This window comes from Melospiza georgiana, chromosome 3 (assembly GCF_028018845.1).
Source record: "Melospiza georgiana isolate bMelGeo1 chromosome 3, bMelGeo1.pri, whole genome shotgun sequence".
Classification (NCBI taxonomy): domain Eukaryota; kingdom Metazoa; phylum Chordata; class Aves; order Passeriformes; family Passerellidae; genus Melospiza; species Melospiza georgiana.
Genome location: NC_080432.1, coordinates 18,159,763 through 18,176,893, shown reverse-complemented (window position 1 = coordinate 18,176,893; position 17,131 = coordinate 18,159,763). Strand labels below are relative to the sequence as shown.

At 46.2% G+C, this 17,131-nt stretch overlaps 1 protein-coding gene across 1 annotated transcript; it reads left to right on the top strand.

Annotated features, from left to right (window-relative positions):
• Positions 1 to 1,929: 1,929 nt before the first annotated feature.
• On the top strand, positions 1,930 to 5,716 carry LOC131081862 (left-right determination factor 2-like). Its single transcript, XM_058021233.1, has 4 exons — positions 1,930 to 2,194; positions 3,114 to 3,360; positions 4,094 to 4,333; positions 5,404 to 5,716. The coding sequence occupies exons 1-4, from the start codon at positions 1,930 to 1,932 to the stop codon at positions 5,714 to 5,716; spliced, it is 1,065 nt and encodes a 354-aa protein (XP_057877216.1).
• The last annotated feature ends 11,415 nt before the right edge of the window (positions 5,717 to 17,131 follow it).

The following is a 17,131-nucleotide window of genomic DNA, read 5'->3' as shown; positions in this document are numbered from 1 at the left end:
GTCAGACATATGAACATTGCTCAGGTGGTTTCCAAGCCTCTGACACAGCCCATTGTGTGACCAGCTCTTTTGCCCCAGCCTCTAGGAATCCATTTGGCTGGAGAGACAGTCCTGAGGGAAGAGCTGGGTGTATGGAGCTTTCCTAGCGGGATGAGGGAAGTCACAAAGATTTCAGGAAAAAACCTTCCCTTTTATTCACAGGAGTGTTTGACATGAGCTGAACTCGAAGCTGACAAATGAAGTGGATATTTTTCACTGCTGTTTGTGTCTTGGGAATGGATGTATTTTGAAGTAATACACAAATGCATGTCTAAAATTTATCTCTGGAGAAAGATGCTACACAAAGTGCAGGATTAAAGAATGCACTGCCTTGGGCCATGCACAGGCTATTACTTTGTAGTCTGTTCCATTTTCCTCTTAAAACTCAATTTAGCTAAATAAGGTGCCCTTTTAACATCTAACAGAGGCTTTATCATGCTTAAGAAGACAAGTTTCTTAAAAGGTTGTAAAGACAAAGTGAGCAGTAACAGAAGTGTTGAGTGGGGCTCTTTCAGACGGCTTTATTGCCTTCCCCCGAGTACAAACCAGGCTGCCTCCCTCAGCTGACACTTGTTTTAATGAGGGATGAGCCACAAAGGGGTGATTTTGTACAAGTTCATTACATCCATCCTCCAGCCAGACTGTCCTCAGGGCACACCATTCAGCCTGGGCACTGGGTGAAACTGGGCCAATTTAAAATCATTTACAGAGGCAAATAAAACCCAAAAGGCCTTTGATGCTGAAGATATTTGTCTGTAGGCTCAGGTACGTGGCTGCTGGAGAGGATGAGAGTCTGCCCCAGGTGCCATGCTCCTTCATGCTTTCATCAATCACATTTTATTCCTTCAATTCAATTCTCCTGGGATTGGTGCCAAAAATAGATTCCACACCTTATGCCAGCAAATGCTGGGGAAGAAAAAGGTGTAAGTTTCCAGTTTAAATGTTACAAGGTAAACATCCAACCTTCTCACCCCAGCCTTCAGATCAGCTTCACTCTCCAGAGCCAGTGCTCTGTTGTGGCTGTTAACAGCATTCAAAATACTGATATTCTTCATCCATGCTGAGGAATAGTGCAGTGGTTTCTCATGTTCACTGAGAGGTGATTTGCCTTTACATAAACCCTCTTCTTCTAGGCATGAGTATTATGAAACCCCCAGGAATCCAGAAAGAGTGATGGGGAGTTTTTCTACCATGTCACACCCGTACATCTTCCACCTTCTGTGATTCAGGAGCATCACAAAATCCCATAAATCATTCAAGTGCTGTGACTCACTGCCCTGATTCGTACACTTGATACAAATATTCAGAGATCAAAGTGGAACCTTAGCCCCCCACCCCAAAGATTAAAATGATTTTTCAATGCTTGCCATAAAAATGGACTTCCAGCTACAGCTAAAGCTTCTCCTGATCGTTATTGGCAAGTTCTCTGCAGCAAAGATTGATGCTGCCTTGAGGAATCATATGGTGTGGCACACAAAGCAATGTATTCTGCAGTTGTGCTTCCTCCCTTCAGGGCTGAGCAGGGGACACTCATTGCTCAGGGGGCTTCTGGACAAACATTTACCAGGAATTAAAGAAGAAAAAAGGAAATTTCTTCCCCGTGATGGAATCTAGGAGCCCCCTAAACCCTCCTGTATTAACTTTGCAGTGGATGAAGGTGTTAAACTGGCATGTGTCTACCAACAGGGGAGTGACCCTTTCAAGTCCTTTGCTTCGTCCCCACTTGTGAAATTTGTTGTGCCAGTGGGACGAGGCTGGCTATAAAACCCCAGCACCGGGGACCTCCACCCAGCTCGGCCAGGCTGCCAGCACATCTCTGCCGAGAGCAGCCCCGGGGAGATCCCCCCTTCACCTCTGCCGGGCCGGGAGCTGCTTCTCTGACCGAGGAGGATGGACCTGAGGTGTGCCTGGATGCTCTGCGTGCTCTGCCTCGTCCCCACCGCCCGAGCCTTTACCCAGGAACGCTTCAAGGAGGCGGTGCTGAAGCAGCTGGGGCTGTCCGAGGTGCCTAAACTCCGTTCGAGAGACTTGGTGGATGTGGTTATCCCAGAGCACGTCAAGAACAAGTACATGTCCATGCTGAAGCGGCAGAGGGTGAAGCGCCGAGCCCTGCCCAGCCTGGCTGGCATCCTCAGGGGCATCCCGGCGCACACAGGTAAGGTTTCTGCCGCTGGGAACATCCCAAGCATCCTGCTGCCGCCAGGGGAATCTGCCAGGGCTCTCCCGGCTGGCAGCAGCGTGGGCAGAGGCAAAACCCCGAGGGGAAAGGGGAATGAGGGTCGGATTTGGCTCCAGAGCTCAGCTGGGCAGAGGAGGAGCGTGCAACAGCATCCTAAAGATTAACAAATCACCCTTTGCACCTGGAGAGGGAGTCCCGCAGTCCTTCCAAAGGACAGGATGCTGCTGGAGCTTGACAGAAGACTTGGTACCCTGGGAACAGGCTGGGCAGGTGGGGCAATAAAAAAGTGCAAGCCAAGGTTTTGGGTGAAATCTACAGCAAGTTCTCTAATGGGAATCACACCTCTTGGAGAATGTTTCACTCCTACTCGTCTCCTGTTTAGTTTTTTCTTTTTTTTTTTTTTTTTTTTCTTTTTTTTTTTTTTTTACAGGAAAAATTACTTGAAAATTACCTCCAGAAAAAGGGGGAAAAATAGCCATACAGATACAATAGTAGCTGTACAAGGGCACTTAGAGCTTATTGTGCTTTCAAAGGACATACACAGCACCCTGGGCAGCAAATGAAAATACTTTTTCATTCCAAGTGGTGCAGTTTCCTGCTTTCATGCCCAGCACTGGCACAGAGGTGCACACTTTTTGGGGTCTGCTCAATTTGGGGTCATATTATGCCAGAGACTTGGTTCTTCCAGGCTGCAGAGGCTCAGACATGGGAGAATAATTAGGGCATTTGCAAGACATTGATTCAAGCATGCATTAGAAAAGGTGTGTTTAGTGGCTGTCTCTGCCACTGTGAGCATGGAAGGAGTGTGTTGTGATGATAATTGTGCATGAAACATGCCAGCTTTTCCCAGCAGGGTGGCAGTGACAGGCCATCCTTTTTGTCCCCAACTGCACAGGTATGACAGGGGAAGTCCTCTACTCTGACACAACCACACGCCAGAGGCTGGTGTTCGACATGGAAGGCAGAATACCCAAAAACAGCGAAGTGACCATGGCTGAACTGAAACTCTTCAAGAAGCCTGTGGACAGGGCAAAGCTGCCTGCCAGGCAGTCCCACAGGCCCGTCTCCAACGCCAGAGTCAGCGTGTACTGGGTGCAGCAGCAGCACGATGGCACCAACAGCACCTCCCTGATAGATTCCAGGTGAGAAAGGGGCCTCTGCTGGAGTTACAGAGTTTGGGTCCTCTGGGGTGCTGTGGGCATCGTGTGGGTGTTCCTCAGCTCAGTCTGATGGGGTTAGCATCTGTACAACTGTGTTATATGGCCTCTAAACCCACAATGAGCTTTTAAGAGCAGGTATCATGCTGAGATGGCAATATAGGATGATTCTATGAAATGATATCATGTACTATTGCATCTTCCTCTCTGAAATCCCCCACTTGGTTCAATTCTGTGTCATTTATTCAACTGGGTTACTGGCTGCTGGTCTTCTTTCCCCTGGCCATTTTATTAGCTGGTTTAAACAAGTAAATTATGCAAAAATAATCTGATTCTGTAGCGGTGAGCTCTGTGGAAGTTTTGCAACAAGGCAGAACTAGACTGGACTGGAAACTTATGGCCCTGGTGCAGCTCAGACAGGAGCTGGTGGGAGCCTGGTGTTCACCAAGCATTGTCGCCAATATTGAGGCTGCACATGACCCTGCACCACCTAGTTTTTTGTATGAGCATGTAGAGAGGGTTTTTTCTGACCCTTCAGTGTCTGTTAGATCTGCATTTGTCTTTTTGAGGTGGCAATTAACTGCTGTGGGTGCTTGCCCAGAGCAAAAATGATCATGTACTCAAGGCATGTGCCAATCCACAGGATGTAAACTATCTTGCGCTGCGAGCCCGGGATCTATCTGATGGGCTTTTCTAACGCCAAGCCCTTGTCGTGCAGGCTGGTTCCTATCCGTGAGTCGGGCTGGAAGAGCTTTGATGTGACCCAGGCCGTGCATTACTGGCTGCGGAGCGAGGGGCGGGGGCCGATGCTGCTGGAGGTGCGGATCGAAGGGGAGAGGCCGGGCAGCCACGCCTCGGAAATGGCCAGAGCCGTGCGCTTCACCTCGCAGCACCCCGGGGACAAAGCCCTGGGCAAGCCCGAGCTGGTGCTCTACACCCTCGACTTGGACGACTACGGGTATGTAGGAAACCTAAATCTGCGTGCACTGCCTGTGAAAAACGCCAATCGTTTCTTTTTAAAAGTTTAATAGTTGTAAAATGGTTATAAAAAATAGTAATATAATTAGAGTAATAACAATTTGGACAAATTGAATTAGGACAATATAGGACAATAAATACAAAGAGTTATGGACAGTCCGGGTGCCTCTTTCTGGGCAGCACGAGCCCTAAAAAGGACCCAGGTTAACAGAGGATTAACCCTTAAAAACAACAGCCTGTTGCATATTCATACACTTCATCCATGATGCATAAATTCCATTCAAACACAAGATTCTGTCTGGTTATCATCAACTTCTTCCTCTGAATCCTAACAGCACCTTTGAGGTGGAAAGATGTTGGTTTCTTCTGATAATGGAGCAATAAATTCTCTTTCTCTGTAAGGTTTAGGTGTCCTGTGGCTGCTATCTCACTGCGAGTCCTTCCTTTAAAAAAAAATATCCTACATAGCACAATTTCTATTTAAACATTTTGTTATAACCTAAAACTATATTTAACACACTACTTCAGAGAATTAATACAGCATTACTTTCTAACACAACACATATAATATTCATTTTAATATTTGTGAAAAGTCAATCATAAAATGCATGCATTTTTCACACTGCCTCTGGTGTAATTTTGTCCTTGAATTATTGGGGGGGGAGAGGGCAAACCCCAAATTACTGGGGGGGGAGAGGGTAGGAAGGTCTTACCATCAGCAGTGTCCACCAGCTGTGAATGGAGAAGTTAGAAAGCTGCTGATGAATCTCACCTCTCCTCTTCCTATATCTGCTGTCTGACTACCCAAACAAACCCTGAGCAGGTTGCATGTCTCAGAGCCCACCTATGCTACCAGCAGCAAGGATGATTTCTCCCATTCTTCAGTTTCCAGTTGCAGCACCCATTCCTGTTTCTCTCTTGATATCCAGGAGCCCTGGGGACAGCAGGGATGAGGCAGAGCCCACCTGTGCTATCAGCAGCAGGGACCATTTCTCCCATTCCCCAGTTCCCAGTTGCAGCACCCACTCCTGTTTCTTTTTTTGCATCCAGGAGCTCCGGGGACTGCAGGGAGGAGGCGTTGCTGGGGAAATCCACCTGCTGCCGGCAGCAGCACTACATCAGCCTGCGGGACGTGCCCTGGGTGCTGGAGCCGGCGGGGTTCCAGGCGTTCCGCTGCTCCGGGCCCTGCCTGCAGCCGCCGCGCCACCCCGGGCAGCGCTCCTGCGCCGCGGCCGCCAGCTCGGCGCTGCCCATCATCTACCTCGTCAGGAGGGGCAACCACACCGAGGTTGAGGCGGCCGAGCTGCCCAACATGGTCGTGGAGAGGTGCAGCTGTGTCGCGGACGGTGTGGCGCTGGTGTGATGGGTGATGGGGTGGCCAAGGGTGTCATCCATTCCCCATCCATTCCTCTTGCAGCCCCGCCAAGAGCCGCCCCAGCCCCGAGCCAGAGATGAAGGTCCTGGGGGGTTCTGCCTGCACTGGCGCCCTGGTGCCAGTGTAGATGAGCTCAGAGGAGCGTGCATTTCTCATATGTGAGGGGTACCTTAGGAGCCTTGTGCTTCTCAGGGCCTCCTTGGTGCCAGCTAAACTTCACTGAATTTATTTCAGCCCCCACCCTGGAGTAATGCAAACAGCTCCAGGCAAAAGAACAAAATTCCATTCCTTCACCATCACCACCAAGTGAAGAACAAATTTGTGGGCTCATTCTTAGGCTGCTGGGTTTGGTCCTTGTCTGCCCAAGCTGTGTTTTTAGTGAGCAAAGCACTTACATGTATATAAACTGTACACACACACATGCACACATGGACAGATTGTATGAATAAATGTGTGTATTGTCTACATACTGAATAGCTACATATTGATTACTTACATATATATATATGTACATAAAATATTGCCTAGAGCTCAAAGGAGCATATTTATGTGCATATGTATTACATGTACATATACATATCAATATGTACATAAAATATTATCTTAAACTCAAAGGCTTATATTTTTTGGTCCCTGCACCACGGGCTTCACATAGTTTTAGGCAGAATTTAGAGTCCTGGAATCAACAGGAACATTAGGGCTTGCTTGTGTGAGTAACAGTTTGTTTTTCTGATTCTGTATTACAGTTATTTCAATTTAGGGATATTTTTCAAGTTGTGTGTGCTTTCAAAATCAAGGAAGCAATAAAATACAAGTATTAAAGTCACCATGTGTGGGCTCATATTTATTCTTAGATCTAAAATGGAGGGGGAAAGGACTATGATGTTTCTGTGAGTATGCAGTGCCCAGCTCCTATAAACATGCACACAGGAACAGCTCTTCTCAGCTACCTGTGTGATTTTATCTGTTCCCCAGGGACTGGGCTGAATCGGCAAGGCAGAGCAGAGCCTACACTGCCAGTGTTTCACCCTGAGCTGCTGCGAGGTTTAAGGCAACACTTTCCTAAAGAGAAAACCCAGAATCTTTTCTGCCAGCAGGAGGTGATGCTCTCCTCGTGAACCTGCAGGGCTCAGCTGCAGCTGCAGCGCAGGAAGGGATGAGCTGCTCCCATCCCCTTCCTGCCCATCAGAAGCATTTTAACCCTGACCCTTCCTGTTGGACGTACCCTGGAGAAACGCTGTGATCATGTGGTTTAATCCCTTTATGGACTGCTCTGAGCTGCTGGCCACGGTGTCACCTGTGCTCATTATTCCCACCTTTGTGTCAGACTCCTCTCCTCGGTTCATAACCCACTGAGGTGGCTCTGGGGATGCAGCATTTGCTGCTGACCATCTCTGTGGGATGGTGGGATGTGGTCCCTGAGGCTGTGGTTGAACCTGCTGCTGGTGCAAGGCCTCTGAAATGTGTTTGTCTGGCTAGACAGAGTGACCACGGATGAGGGGGAAGAGGGACCTGTTTGACTCTGCAGTGGCTGTGTGCTATCCATCAGGAAATGTGAGGGTTCCTGCTGCTCTGCAGGACTCCAGCTCTGAGCTCACCCAGGCATCTCTGCCATCCCCTCATGGGTAGGCTGGCACCTCTCACTTGCGTAAATACCTGCGGCAAAAGAGCTTTAAGGGGAGGGAAAAAGGCAAAAGCACAGACTCACCATTCACCAGTGCTGGGCTACGCACCATGAGACACTGGAGTCAGAACGGCAAGAGCCAGGACGATCTCTGGCATTCCCTTCTCATGACTAAGTATCTACCCAATGGCATCGGCATTCCGCCCCAGGCCCTCTCCACCCAGCTGGGGCAGGGCGTAGCCTGAAGGGCAGGAGCTCAGCCATCACCAGGAGGAGCAGAGCCGGTGATCCAGCCACACATCGAGCCTGGGGAACAAAGTGCTTGGGCTGGGATACGAAGTGTTTGACCTGGGGAGCAAAGTGTTTGAGCTGGTTGCTGCCTGAGAAAGAGGAGCATTAACCCTGGTTTCCCTCCAACCTCCAACACTTGAACTTCAGCCATCATTCATCCTCCATCCCAGGGGAAATTCCGTGCAGTGCAGTTTGGGCAGGCTGTTGGGGGAAATGGGGAGCAGAGCATCCCAGGAGCTGCGGCATGGACGAGGCTTCTCCCTCCACCAGGATCCTGAGCTGTGTCCCTGTGCTGATCCCTTGCTTTGAGTCTGGCTGCCTTGGCTGGGTGTCCTGAGGACAGGAGGGACTCAGAAGAGAGCGGTGAGTCTGTGAGCGTGTCTGTGACACCTGGAGGGAGGGGAGGGGGAGGTGGTGGCCAAAGAGACCTGGTGTTATTGTGGGGAGTGTTAAAAATAGGTTAGAAACTGATGTAAAATAGTTGCTAGATCGTTAAGCATGTACTGTTAGTTTCGTTATTGTGAAAAATTCATATTGTATGATTGACTTTTTGCAAATATTCAAATGAATATTATATGTGTTGTGTTAGAAAGTTATACTGTATTAATTTTCCTAAGTAGTGTGTTAAATATAGTTTTAAGTCATAACAAAACGTTAAAGTAGAAACTATGCTATGTAAGGTACTTTTTTAAAAGAAAGGACTTGCACTGAGATAGCAGCCACAGGACACCTAAATCTTTCAGAGAAAAAGAATTTATTGCTCCATTATCGATTTCTTCCTGCCTCACTCAGCCGTGAAGACACAGTCAAGATTCAGAGGAAGAAACTGCCACTGACCAGACAGAATCCTGTGTTTGAATGGAGTTTATGCATCATGGATGAGGTGTATGAATATGCAACAGGCTATGGCTTTTAAGGGTTAATCCTCTGTTAATGTGGGTCCTTTTTCGGGATTATTTTGCCCTGAAAAAGGCACTCGGATGTCCACTCTTTGTTTCTGTTGTCTCATATTGTCCTGATCCTAATTGTCCAAATTTTTATTCCTCTAATTATATTACTATTTTTATAACAATTTTATTACTATTAAACTTTTAAAATTTCAAGAACAAGTGATTGGCATTTTTCACAGTTATTATTTTGTAAAAGGGGCTAAAAGGGCAGTTATAAGAAATAGGGTACTCAACGTACCATAACACACCTCAGTAAAGTGCAGCACCCCCAAGCGAAACGAGCCAGCCTGCATAGAACTGTAGTGGGCCAATCAAGCGCCCTAAACCTTCATACAAAGGAAGGATCCAAAAAGAAACCAATCCAAAGGGATAAAAAATAGGATAAAAAGGGGCATCTGACCCACTGAATTGTGCCACTCCATCTGGGACATCGGGGACTGAAAAGAAGCCCGAGCGCTGGCCCTGTGGCATCCTGGATGGGAGCGCTCCTGCTTGGCCCTCAGCCCCCTTGCTTTAGGCCTTTATTCCTTATCATAAAAGCTGAAATCACTTTAGTACTGGGAGCCTGCTCTCGTTTTTAACAGGGAGAGCTGTAGGTATTGCAGGGTGCAAGTCTGTGAGGGATAATGCCCTGCCTGCCCTGCTGCCTGCATGGACACTTGGATTTACCGCTGGGGCAGCTGCACGGATGTCACAGCATCTCTGCTGGGGCTGGTTTAGAACTTACACTGGGATTGAAGCTCCCCACTTTTGGGGAGATAGGACACTGAGGAAAACGAGAGCAGGCTCCTGGTACTAAAGTGATTTAAGCATTTATGATAAGAAAAAGAAAGGCCTGAAGCAAGGGGGCCGAGGGCCAAGCAGGAGCGCTCCCATCGAGGATGCTGCAGTGCTGGGGCTGCTCAGCAGTGATGTCCCAGATGGAGTTGCAGAATTCAGTGGGTCAGAAGCCCCTTTTATCCTGTTTTTGTCCTTTTGGATTGGATTTGGTTTCTTTTTGGATCCTTCATTTGCATGAAGGTTTAAGGTGCTATGGTACCTTGAGTACCGTATTTCTTACAACTACCCTTTTAACCCCTTTTACAATATAATAACCAAACTAACAGTACATGCTTAACAATCCAGCAACTACTTTACAACAGTTTCTAGCCTATTTTTAGCAACACTACTCCTCTAAACTGCAGATGGCTTTGCCATGACAATGTTGCAGGCTTGGAGGCTGGGCTGATGTGGGGAAGGCTCCAGAGACTTCTACACTGCAAACTCCTGGCTAGAAGGCTGTGGATGAAATACTGCCACACCTGGGACTTTTTCAGACATCAGCCCGTGCTGCAGGTGATTGTCTCCCAGCCTGTCATCCCCAATGCAGGCTGCATTTGCTGTGGCACCTTCTGTGTGCTGCTTGCACGGGTACAACTTGTAATGCACACGGAGGCTGCCAAGCTGTCATGTTCTGCTTTCTGTCTGAGCAGCAGCACAGTCTCTGAGGAGAGGCAGAACATCTCACATCCCTGGCAGCAGCGTGCTCAGCACTGCCATTGATGCTGTGCTGTAATGCAACAAAAAGGAAGAGCAGTGCAGGGGAGTAATGAACCCCATAGAGCCAGAAATTATTTTTAAAAAATGGAAAGGTTGTTTAAGGCAAAGTTAGTGTTAAACCATCAGGCATCCTCCTTTGTGAAAAACGCCAATCACTTGGTTTAAAATTTTACGTGTTTAATAGTAATAAAATTGTTATAAAAATAGTAATACAGTTAGAGTAATAAAAATTTGGATTTAAAATTTGGATTTAAAAATTAGGATTAGGACAACATGACACAATAAAAACAAAGAGTTATGGACAGTCTGGGTACCTCTTTCTGGGCAACGTAAGCCTGAAAAAGGACCCACATTAACATAGGATTAACCCTTAAAAGCAACAGCCTGTTGCATATTCATACACCTCATCCATGATGCATAAATTCCATTCAAACACAGGATTCTGTCTGGGCAGTGTCAACTTCTTCCTCTGAATCCTGACAGCATCTTCAGGGCTGAGCGAGGCAGGAAGAAGTTTGTTTCTTCTGATAATGGAGCAATAAATTCTCTTTCTCGGAAAGATTGAGGTGTCCTGTGGCTGCTATCTCAGTGGCAGTACCTCATTCCTCTCTTTAAAAAACTATCCTACATAGCATAGTTTCTATTTCAACATTTTGTTATAACCTAAAACTATATTTAACACACTACTTAAGAAAATTAACACAGCATAACTTTCTAACACAACACATATAATATTCATTTCAATATTTGTGAAAAGCCAATCATAAAATAGGCATTTTTCTCACTCCTGCACTACTGAAAGCACAGAGCACCCAGGTGCCGCTCAGGGAGCAGGAGGTGTGTGCTCTTCACCTGGAGGACTCCAAGAGCCCTGTTAGCCCCACTCCAGGTTAGGTTCATGTGTGAGTGTTTGTGTGGCAGCTCAATCTTATCAGAAACATGAGCTTATCAAGAGTGCCTGCTCTGGCTGGCAGAGTGCTCACAGGGTGACCTTAAGGGCCTGCAGTGGTTGATGGAGCTGGACTTGGGGGCTGGAGCTGCTCCTGTCAGTCTCAGGAAAGCTTTCCTTTAGACAGAGGCTTGGCCATGCCAGCAGCACTTTCCCTCTCCCTTATCTCTACCCATTATCTCCATTCTAGGAGAGAGAACAAAAGTTTCAAGCCACATTAAATGCCACTGCTGCCTGGACTACATTGCCCTGTATGATCTTTCCATGGTTTCATTTAAATCAAAGCTGCTTTCCCCTTTCCTTTCGAAATCTGTGAGAAGTTGCAGCTTTTCCCAGCTGTCCAGGCCTTATTTCCTCTCCCTCTCTTGTTTTTTTCCCTTTTGCACTTCACAGACTCCTACCAAGGGTGTCTGACACTTTGCCTTTCAGGGCAGCCTCCTAATTGCCTGTGTAAGCCAAAGGGATGCCCAATCCACATCCCAGCCAAGGTGATAACCAGGGATGTTGCAGGGAGCTCCTCTGGCCTGGGCTGGCAGCAGCTGGGTCTGGGAAAGGGGAACCCAGGGCAAACAGGGCTGGGGAGGTGGTGGGAGTGGCAGGGAGGGTGACAGAGATTCTGCAGGGCTTTGATGTTTTTAGAGGATTTGGGCTCCTCCATCCGCTCATGGAGCAGGTGTAGGAAGGCACTGTGAACAAGCAGCACATTTGAGAATAAAAGAGAATAAAGATTTCATAAGGACTGCTGCCTCTGGCCTGTGCACGTGCTCAGGCACTCCAGAGCTGCTGGGGTGCCTTGGTTTCCTGTGGTACCACCAGCAGGTGCAGAATGGCCAAGAAAGAGGTTTTAACCTTGGCAGGAGATAGCAGGTTATCTGGAGATGCTGGGCGCTGGAATGTCATGTAAGCAATCCACAGATCTCAGTATTCTATTTTTGATAATTGCTGAATCAGAGTGGGTTTTTTGTTTGTTTGTTTGTTTGGGGTCCTTTTCCAAGCTATTTGTTACTTTTGTTTTAAAACTTATCCTGAAGTTTATTTATGGGTTTTCAGTTTACATCTTCCCCTCTGATTTTAGTTATTAAAAAAATCTGACTCTTTGGAAGCCTGTAACCCCTTGAAGGTTTGATGGTCTGTTTTCTGTTTTGCTGAAAATGAATGCAATCAGTTCATGATCATTACTTCCCAGGCGACTTCCAGCTTCCAGCCCAGGGATCATTAGCCCTAGCACCCTTGGGAGATGCCAGGTGGTTGCTGGATGCTGGGTACAGCATCAAACTGGCCATGATGTGCCATCCATAGCCACCAGACCTCAGAGAACTGTTTAGGTTGGAAAAAACCTCCAGGATCATGGAGTCCACTAACCCAACACTGCCAAGCCCACCACCAAACCATGGCCCACAGGTACCCACAGGGATGGTGATTCACTCACTGTTTGTGTTCTCTCTGAGGTGTGCAATGCTCCCAGCAGATCTTTCACAAGCTGGCTGGCTCCTTATAAACGCTTCTCTCCTCTCCACAGAGCCCAGACAGGTCTTTCAAGAGCTCCTTGCTCCTTTCTGCCCTGCAAGTTTTGTGCAAATTCCTGATTCCCTGTGCCAGGTTAGAGAAGCAGGCCAGGCAGCTCCTTCGTTCAGGCCCCCGGGGCACTTTCCAAGTGTGAAAAATGCCAATCACTTGGTTTTAAAATTTTAACATTTAATAGTAATAAAATGGTTATAAAAACAGTAATATAATTAGAGGAATAAAAATTTGGACAATCAGGATTTAGGAAAATATGAGACAATAGAAACAAAGAGTTAAGGACGGTGCGGGTACCTCTTTCTGAACAAAATAAGCCCGAAAAAGGACCCACGTTAACAGAGGATTAACCCTTAAAAGCAACAGCCTGTTGCATATTCATACACTTCATACATGATGCATAAATTCCATTCAAACACAGGATTCTGTCTGGTCAGTGTCAGCTTCTTCCTCTCAATCCTGACTGTGCCTTCAGGGCTGAGCAAGGCAGGAAGAAGTTCATTTCTCCTGATAATGGAGCAATAAATTCTTTTTCTCTGAAAGATTTAGGTGTCCTGGGGCTGCTATCTGGTGCAAGTACCCCATTCCTTTCTTAAAAAAATGTCACACACATAGTTTCTATTTTAACATTATGTTATAACCTAACCTGTATTTAACACACTACCTGAGAAAATTAACACAGCATAACTTTCTAACATAACACACATAATATTCATTTTAATATTTGCAAAAAGCCAATCATGAAATACGCATTTTTCCCACAAGCATGCACAGCTGCTGGCTCTAAACCCAGACTAACTTCCCTGGCTTAGCCCAGCCTTTAGCAGAGCTGGGAAGCTGTAGTGCTGTCCAGCCCCTCCTCTGCAGCCGGGTGAGCTCAGAGCTGTCACCTCCCTCCCTTCAGGTGTCATTAGGCACGTTAATCTGCAAAGCCACCCCAAGTGCTCTGCTATAACAAAACCCAAACCAGCCGAGGTGGCGGTGCTAACAGGGGTGCAGGCATTACCATCTCTAGATAGATGTCTTGGAGAAAGGTTTAGGATTTAATAACAGCACCTTCCTGAGAATACGCCGCTACAAACCAACCTTTCAAATGCCAACATTGTCCAGAAAGGAAAATGTTGGACAAGAATGAGCTGCAGGGGGATCAGAGGGATTGATTGTGGCTGTTTCAGGAGCAGGCAGGATGGTGTAAAAGTGTGAAAAATGTGTATTTTATGATTGGCTTTTCGCAAATATTAAAATGAATATTATATGTGTTGTGTTAGAAAGTGATGCTGTGTTAATTTTCTTAAGTAGTGTGTTAAATAGAGTTTTAGGTTACAGCAAAATGTTAAAATAGAAACTATGCTATGTAGGATACTTTTCTAAAAGAGGGGTCTGGCACTGAGATAGCAGCCACAGGACACCTCAGTCTTTCAGAGAAAGAGAATTTATTGCTCCATTATCAGAAGAAAGAACTTCTTCCCACCTTGCTTAGGCTTGAGGATGCTGTCAGGATTCAGAGGAAGAAGCTGACACTGACCAGACAGAATCCTGTGTTTGAATGGAATTTATTCATCATGGATGAGGTGTACTCATATATGCAACAGGCTGTTGCTTTTAAGGGTTAATCCCCTGTTAAACTTGGATCCTTTTTTCTGGCTTATTTTGCCCAGAAAGAGGTACCCGGACTGTCCGTAACCCTTTGTTTCTATTGTCTGGTATTGTCCTTATCCTAGTTGTCCAAATTTTTATTCCTCTAATTACAATACTATTTTTATAACCATTTTATTACTATTAAACTTTCAAAATTTTAAAACCAAGCGATTGGCGTTTTTCACAAAGGTGTGACCCACGTCCCTGCTCCTCAGCAGCACGGCAGGACTCAGCTCAGTGCCCTGTGAGGAGGAACGAGGCTTTGGCAGCGCTGCTGGGATCGGACCCATCCTCCGTGTCAGCCCAGTGCCACCTACAGCAGCCAGAGCAGAATCTGCAGCGCCGGCAAAGCGATGGAAACAATTCCAGCACCTCCAGCAAAAGGAGGGTTCACATCACTGGGTGCCCTTTGTGGAGCCAGGGCAGAAGCTGCAGTGCTGGCAAACCGATGGAAACAATTCCAGCGCCTCCAGTAAAAGGCGTGTTCACATTGATAGTAAAAGGTTTTAAAATCATGGAAAATTCGGGGAGTTAGAGAGAAAGTTAGGCTTAGTATGCCCTGGGAAAATGTTAGGTCTTGTGTTTGCTAGGTCATGTGAAACTGCCTGTGTTGTCAGTATATGATAAATAATTGTTAGATGTGATTACATATAATTATTGTTTAAAGAATAATGAGAAACTCTAACACACTTTAACAAACTACTTAAGAAAACTAATACAGCATAACTTTCTAACATAACACATATAATATTCATTTTAATATTTGCAAAAAGCCAATCATAAAATACGCATTTTTCACACAAGCATGCATATTTGCTGGATCATGTGAAACTGCGCCTGTGTAGTCAGTATATGATGATATAACTGTTAGATATGATTAGATATGATTATTGTTTAAAGAATCATAGGAAATTATGTTAGGGGTTTGAGGGGATCACGAGAAATCCATGCTTGGATGAATACAATACAACAAAGTAAGTTTAATAATTAATATGTAAGTTATATTATGATAGGATATGAAACACGTTTGGCTTGAAACCATGTGGGGTCAGGTTTGGGTCTGTGCACCACTGACACCCAGAGCTCTTCAATAAAAGCACCTGCATATAATTATTCTGTGATTATGTGTTTCTAAACACTAACAACATCACTGAGTGGCCTTTGAGGAACTTGTTAGCACTGTGCAGGTGAGGACCATGGAATGGAACCTTTTGGCAGCTGTTATTGTGTCTGCTGTGGTGATATTTCTAAACCTCCAGCAGTTCCTTCCCTCTATGACCTGTCCTGTTCCCTGCTGTTTTGTGTATTAGGTGTACTCATCTTTCTTTCCAGGGAAGAGATGGATCCCTGTGAAGTGAGGAAAAGCCCTCCCTCAGGCTTGTGCCAGTGTTTTCACTCCTGACTATTTTCAGGCAGTAACACTGCAATGCCAGTGAAACATGAGGCAGTGCTTAGGTGCTTGAAATAAATGCATTTAAAATGACACTTCAGAAGTGTGACTTCTCTAACTCACACCACTTGCTTTTTGGGGAAGTGGTTCCACAGGAGAATGAACCTTTTCTCTGGGAAGATATTCACAGTTTTGGTACATTTACAACCAGAAACATCTTTGAAATCTCAAGCTACATAAATACTCAGGAAAAGAGACACAGGCTGCAAACTGCATTATCCTCTGGCCCTGGACTGGAAAGACCACATCTGTTCTGATACCCTTCACTCCTACAGAAATTGCCCATATAACGCTGGAACTGGTTCAGTTTGTATTTTTTTCCCCAACTGTTGACTTTTCTGTTCTTGTCCAAATTCTTAAAAAGCTTCAAGCACTTCACTTACTTGTTTCTCTTCTGTTGAAGGATCAGTCCAAGTCCTGTTGTTACCCAGCTGTTTTCAAAAGGATGCCCTTTGAGCATGTCAAAGTCCTGAATTGCCAGTGAGCACCCCTCTGGCTCTCCAGACACAATAATGCTCTAGGCTAATCCTCCATGTGGGAAGATCCTAGAGCAAATGCCTGTTCCTTTTTTAACTCAGCAGGAGCTAAACAATTCCAAAATAAAATTGCCAAAGTGTGGAGCTGGTTCAAGGTACAGCTGTTGCCCTCTAAAATAGATGTAGGGCATTTCTTTTAATTCTGGCACTACTGAGGATGCAGTTGGTCAATAGTGTTTGGTGCTACTGGTGGTTTAAAATATCCTAACCAGTGTTTTTATGTAACCCTGCTTCTGTTGTGCTGGCACAAATTTGTTAAGAGCCACATCAGGGAACTGATTTGGTTTCATAAGGAACCCACAGCACTAAAGATAAGTGTGTGACACACGGGGTAGGCTTGGAAATGGCTGCATCATAAAACTGAAGCAAGAGAGAACTGCAGTGAGGGGAAATAACTTGGGTAGAGTTGCTGCCAAAACACACCACTAAAGTGGCCACTTCACTTTTTGTCCCACACTCCCCTTCCCATACTAAAAAGGAGCTTGAGTGCGCTCAAAGACCTGGAGGCTCTTTTGTCCCACACATTGTCACTGCCTTTCACAGAGCTGGTGACATCAAAGCTTTGCCACCCGGGCAAGGACTGCCAGATTTAACATCCCCACCCTCTGGATTTACACCAGCGAAACTCCAACAGGCTGAGGTGACCTCCCAAGCACCCTGCATCCCAGTTTCCTAATGAAACAGTCAGTAAACACACCCATTTCCTTTCCACGCAGAGTCCACTTGTCCTGTCACAACCTCCATGAGATGTGATTTGCAGAGCCTCAGTGTTTTTCTTCTCCCTCCAACACCCTGTGGAACAGATCCCCAAGCACTGTGTCTATGATGATATCCTTCCCACCTGCCCATCCTTTCCAAAACTCCTTGGGAATCTTGTGGATGTGAGTTCAGAAGCTGGGGATACTCAA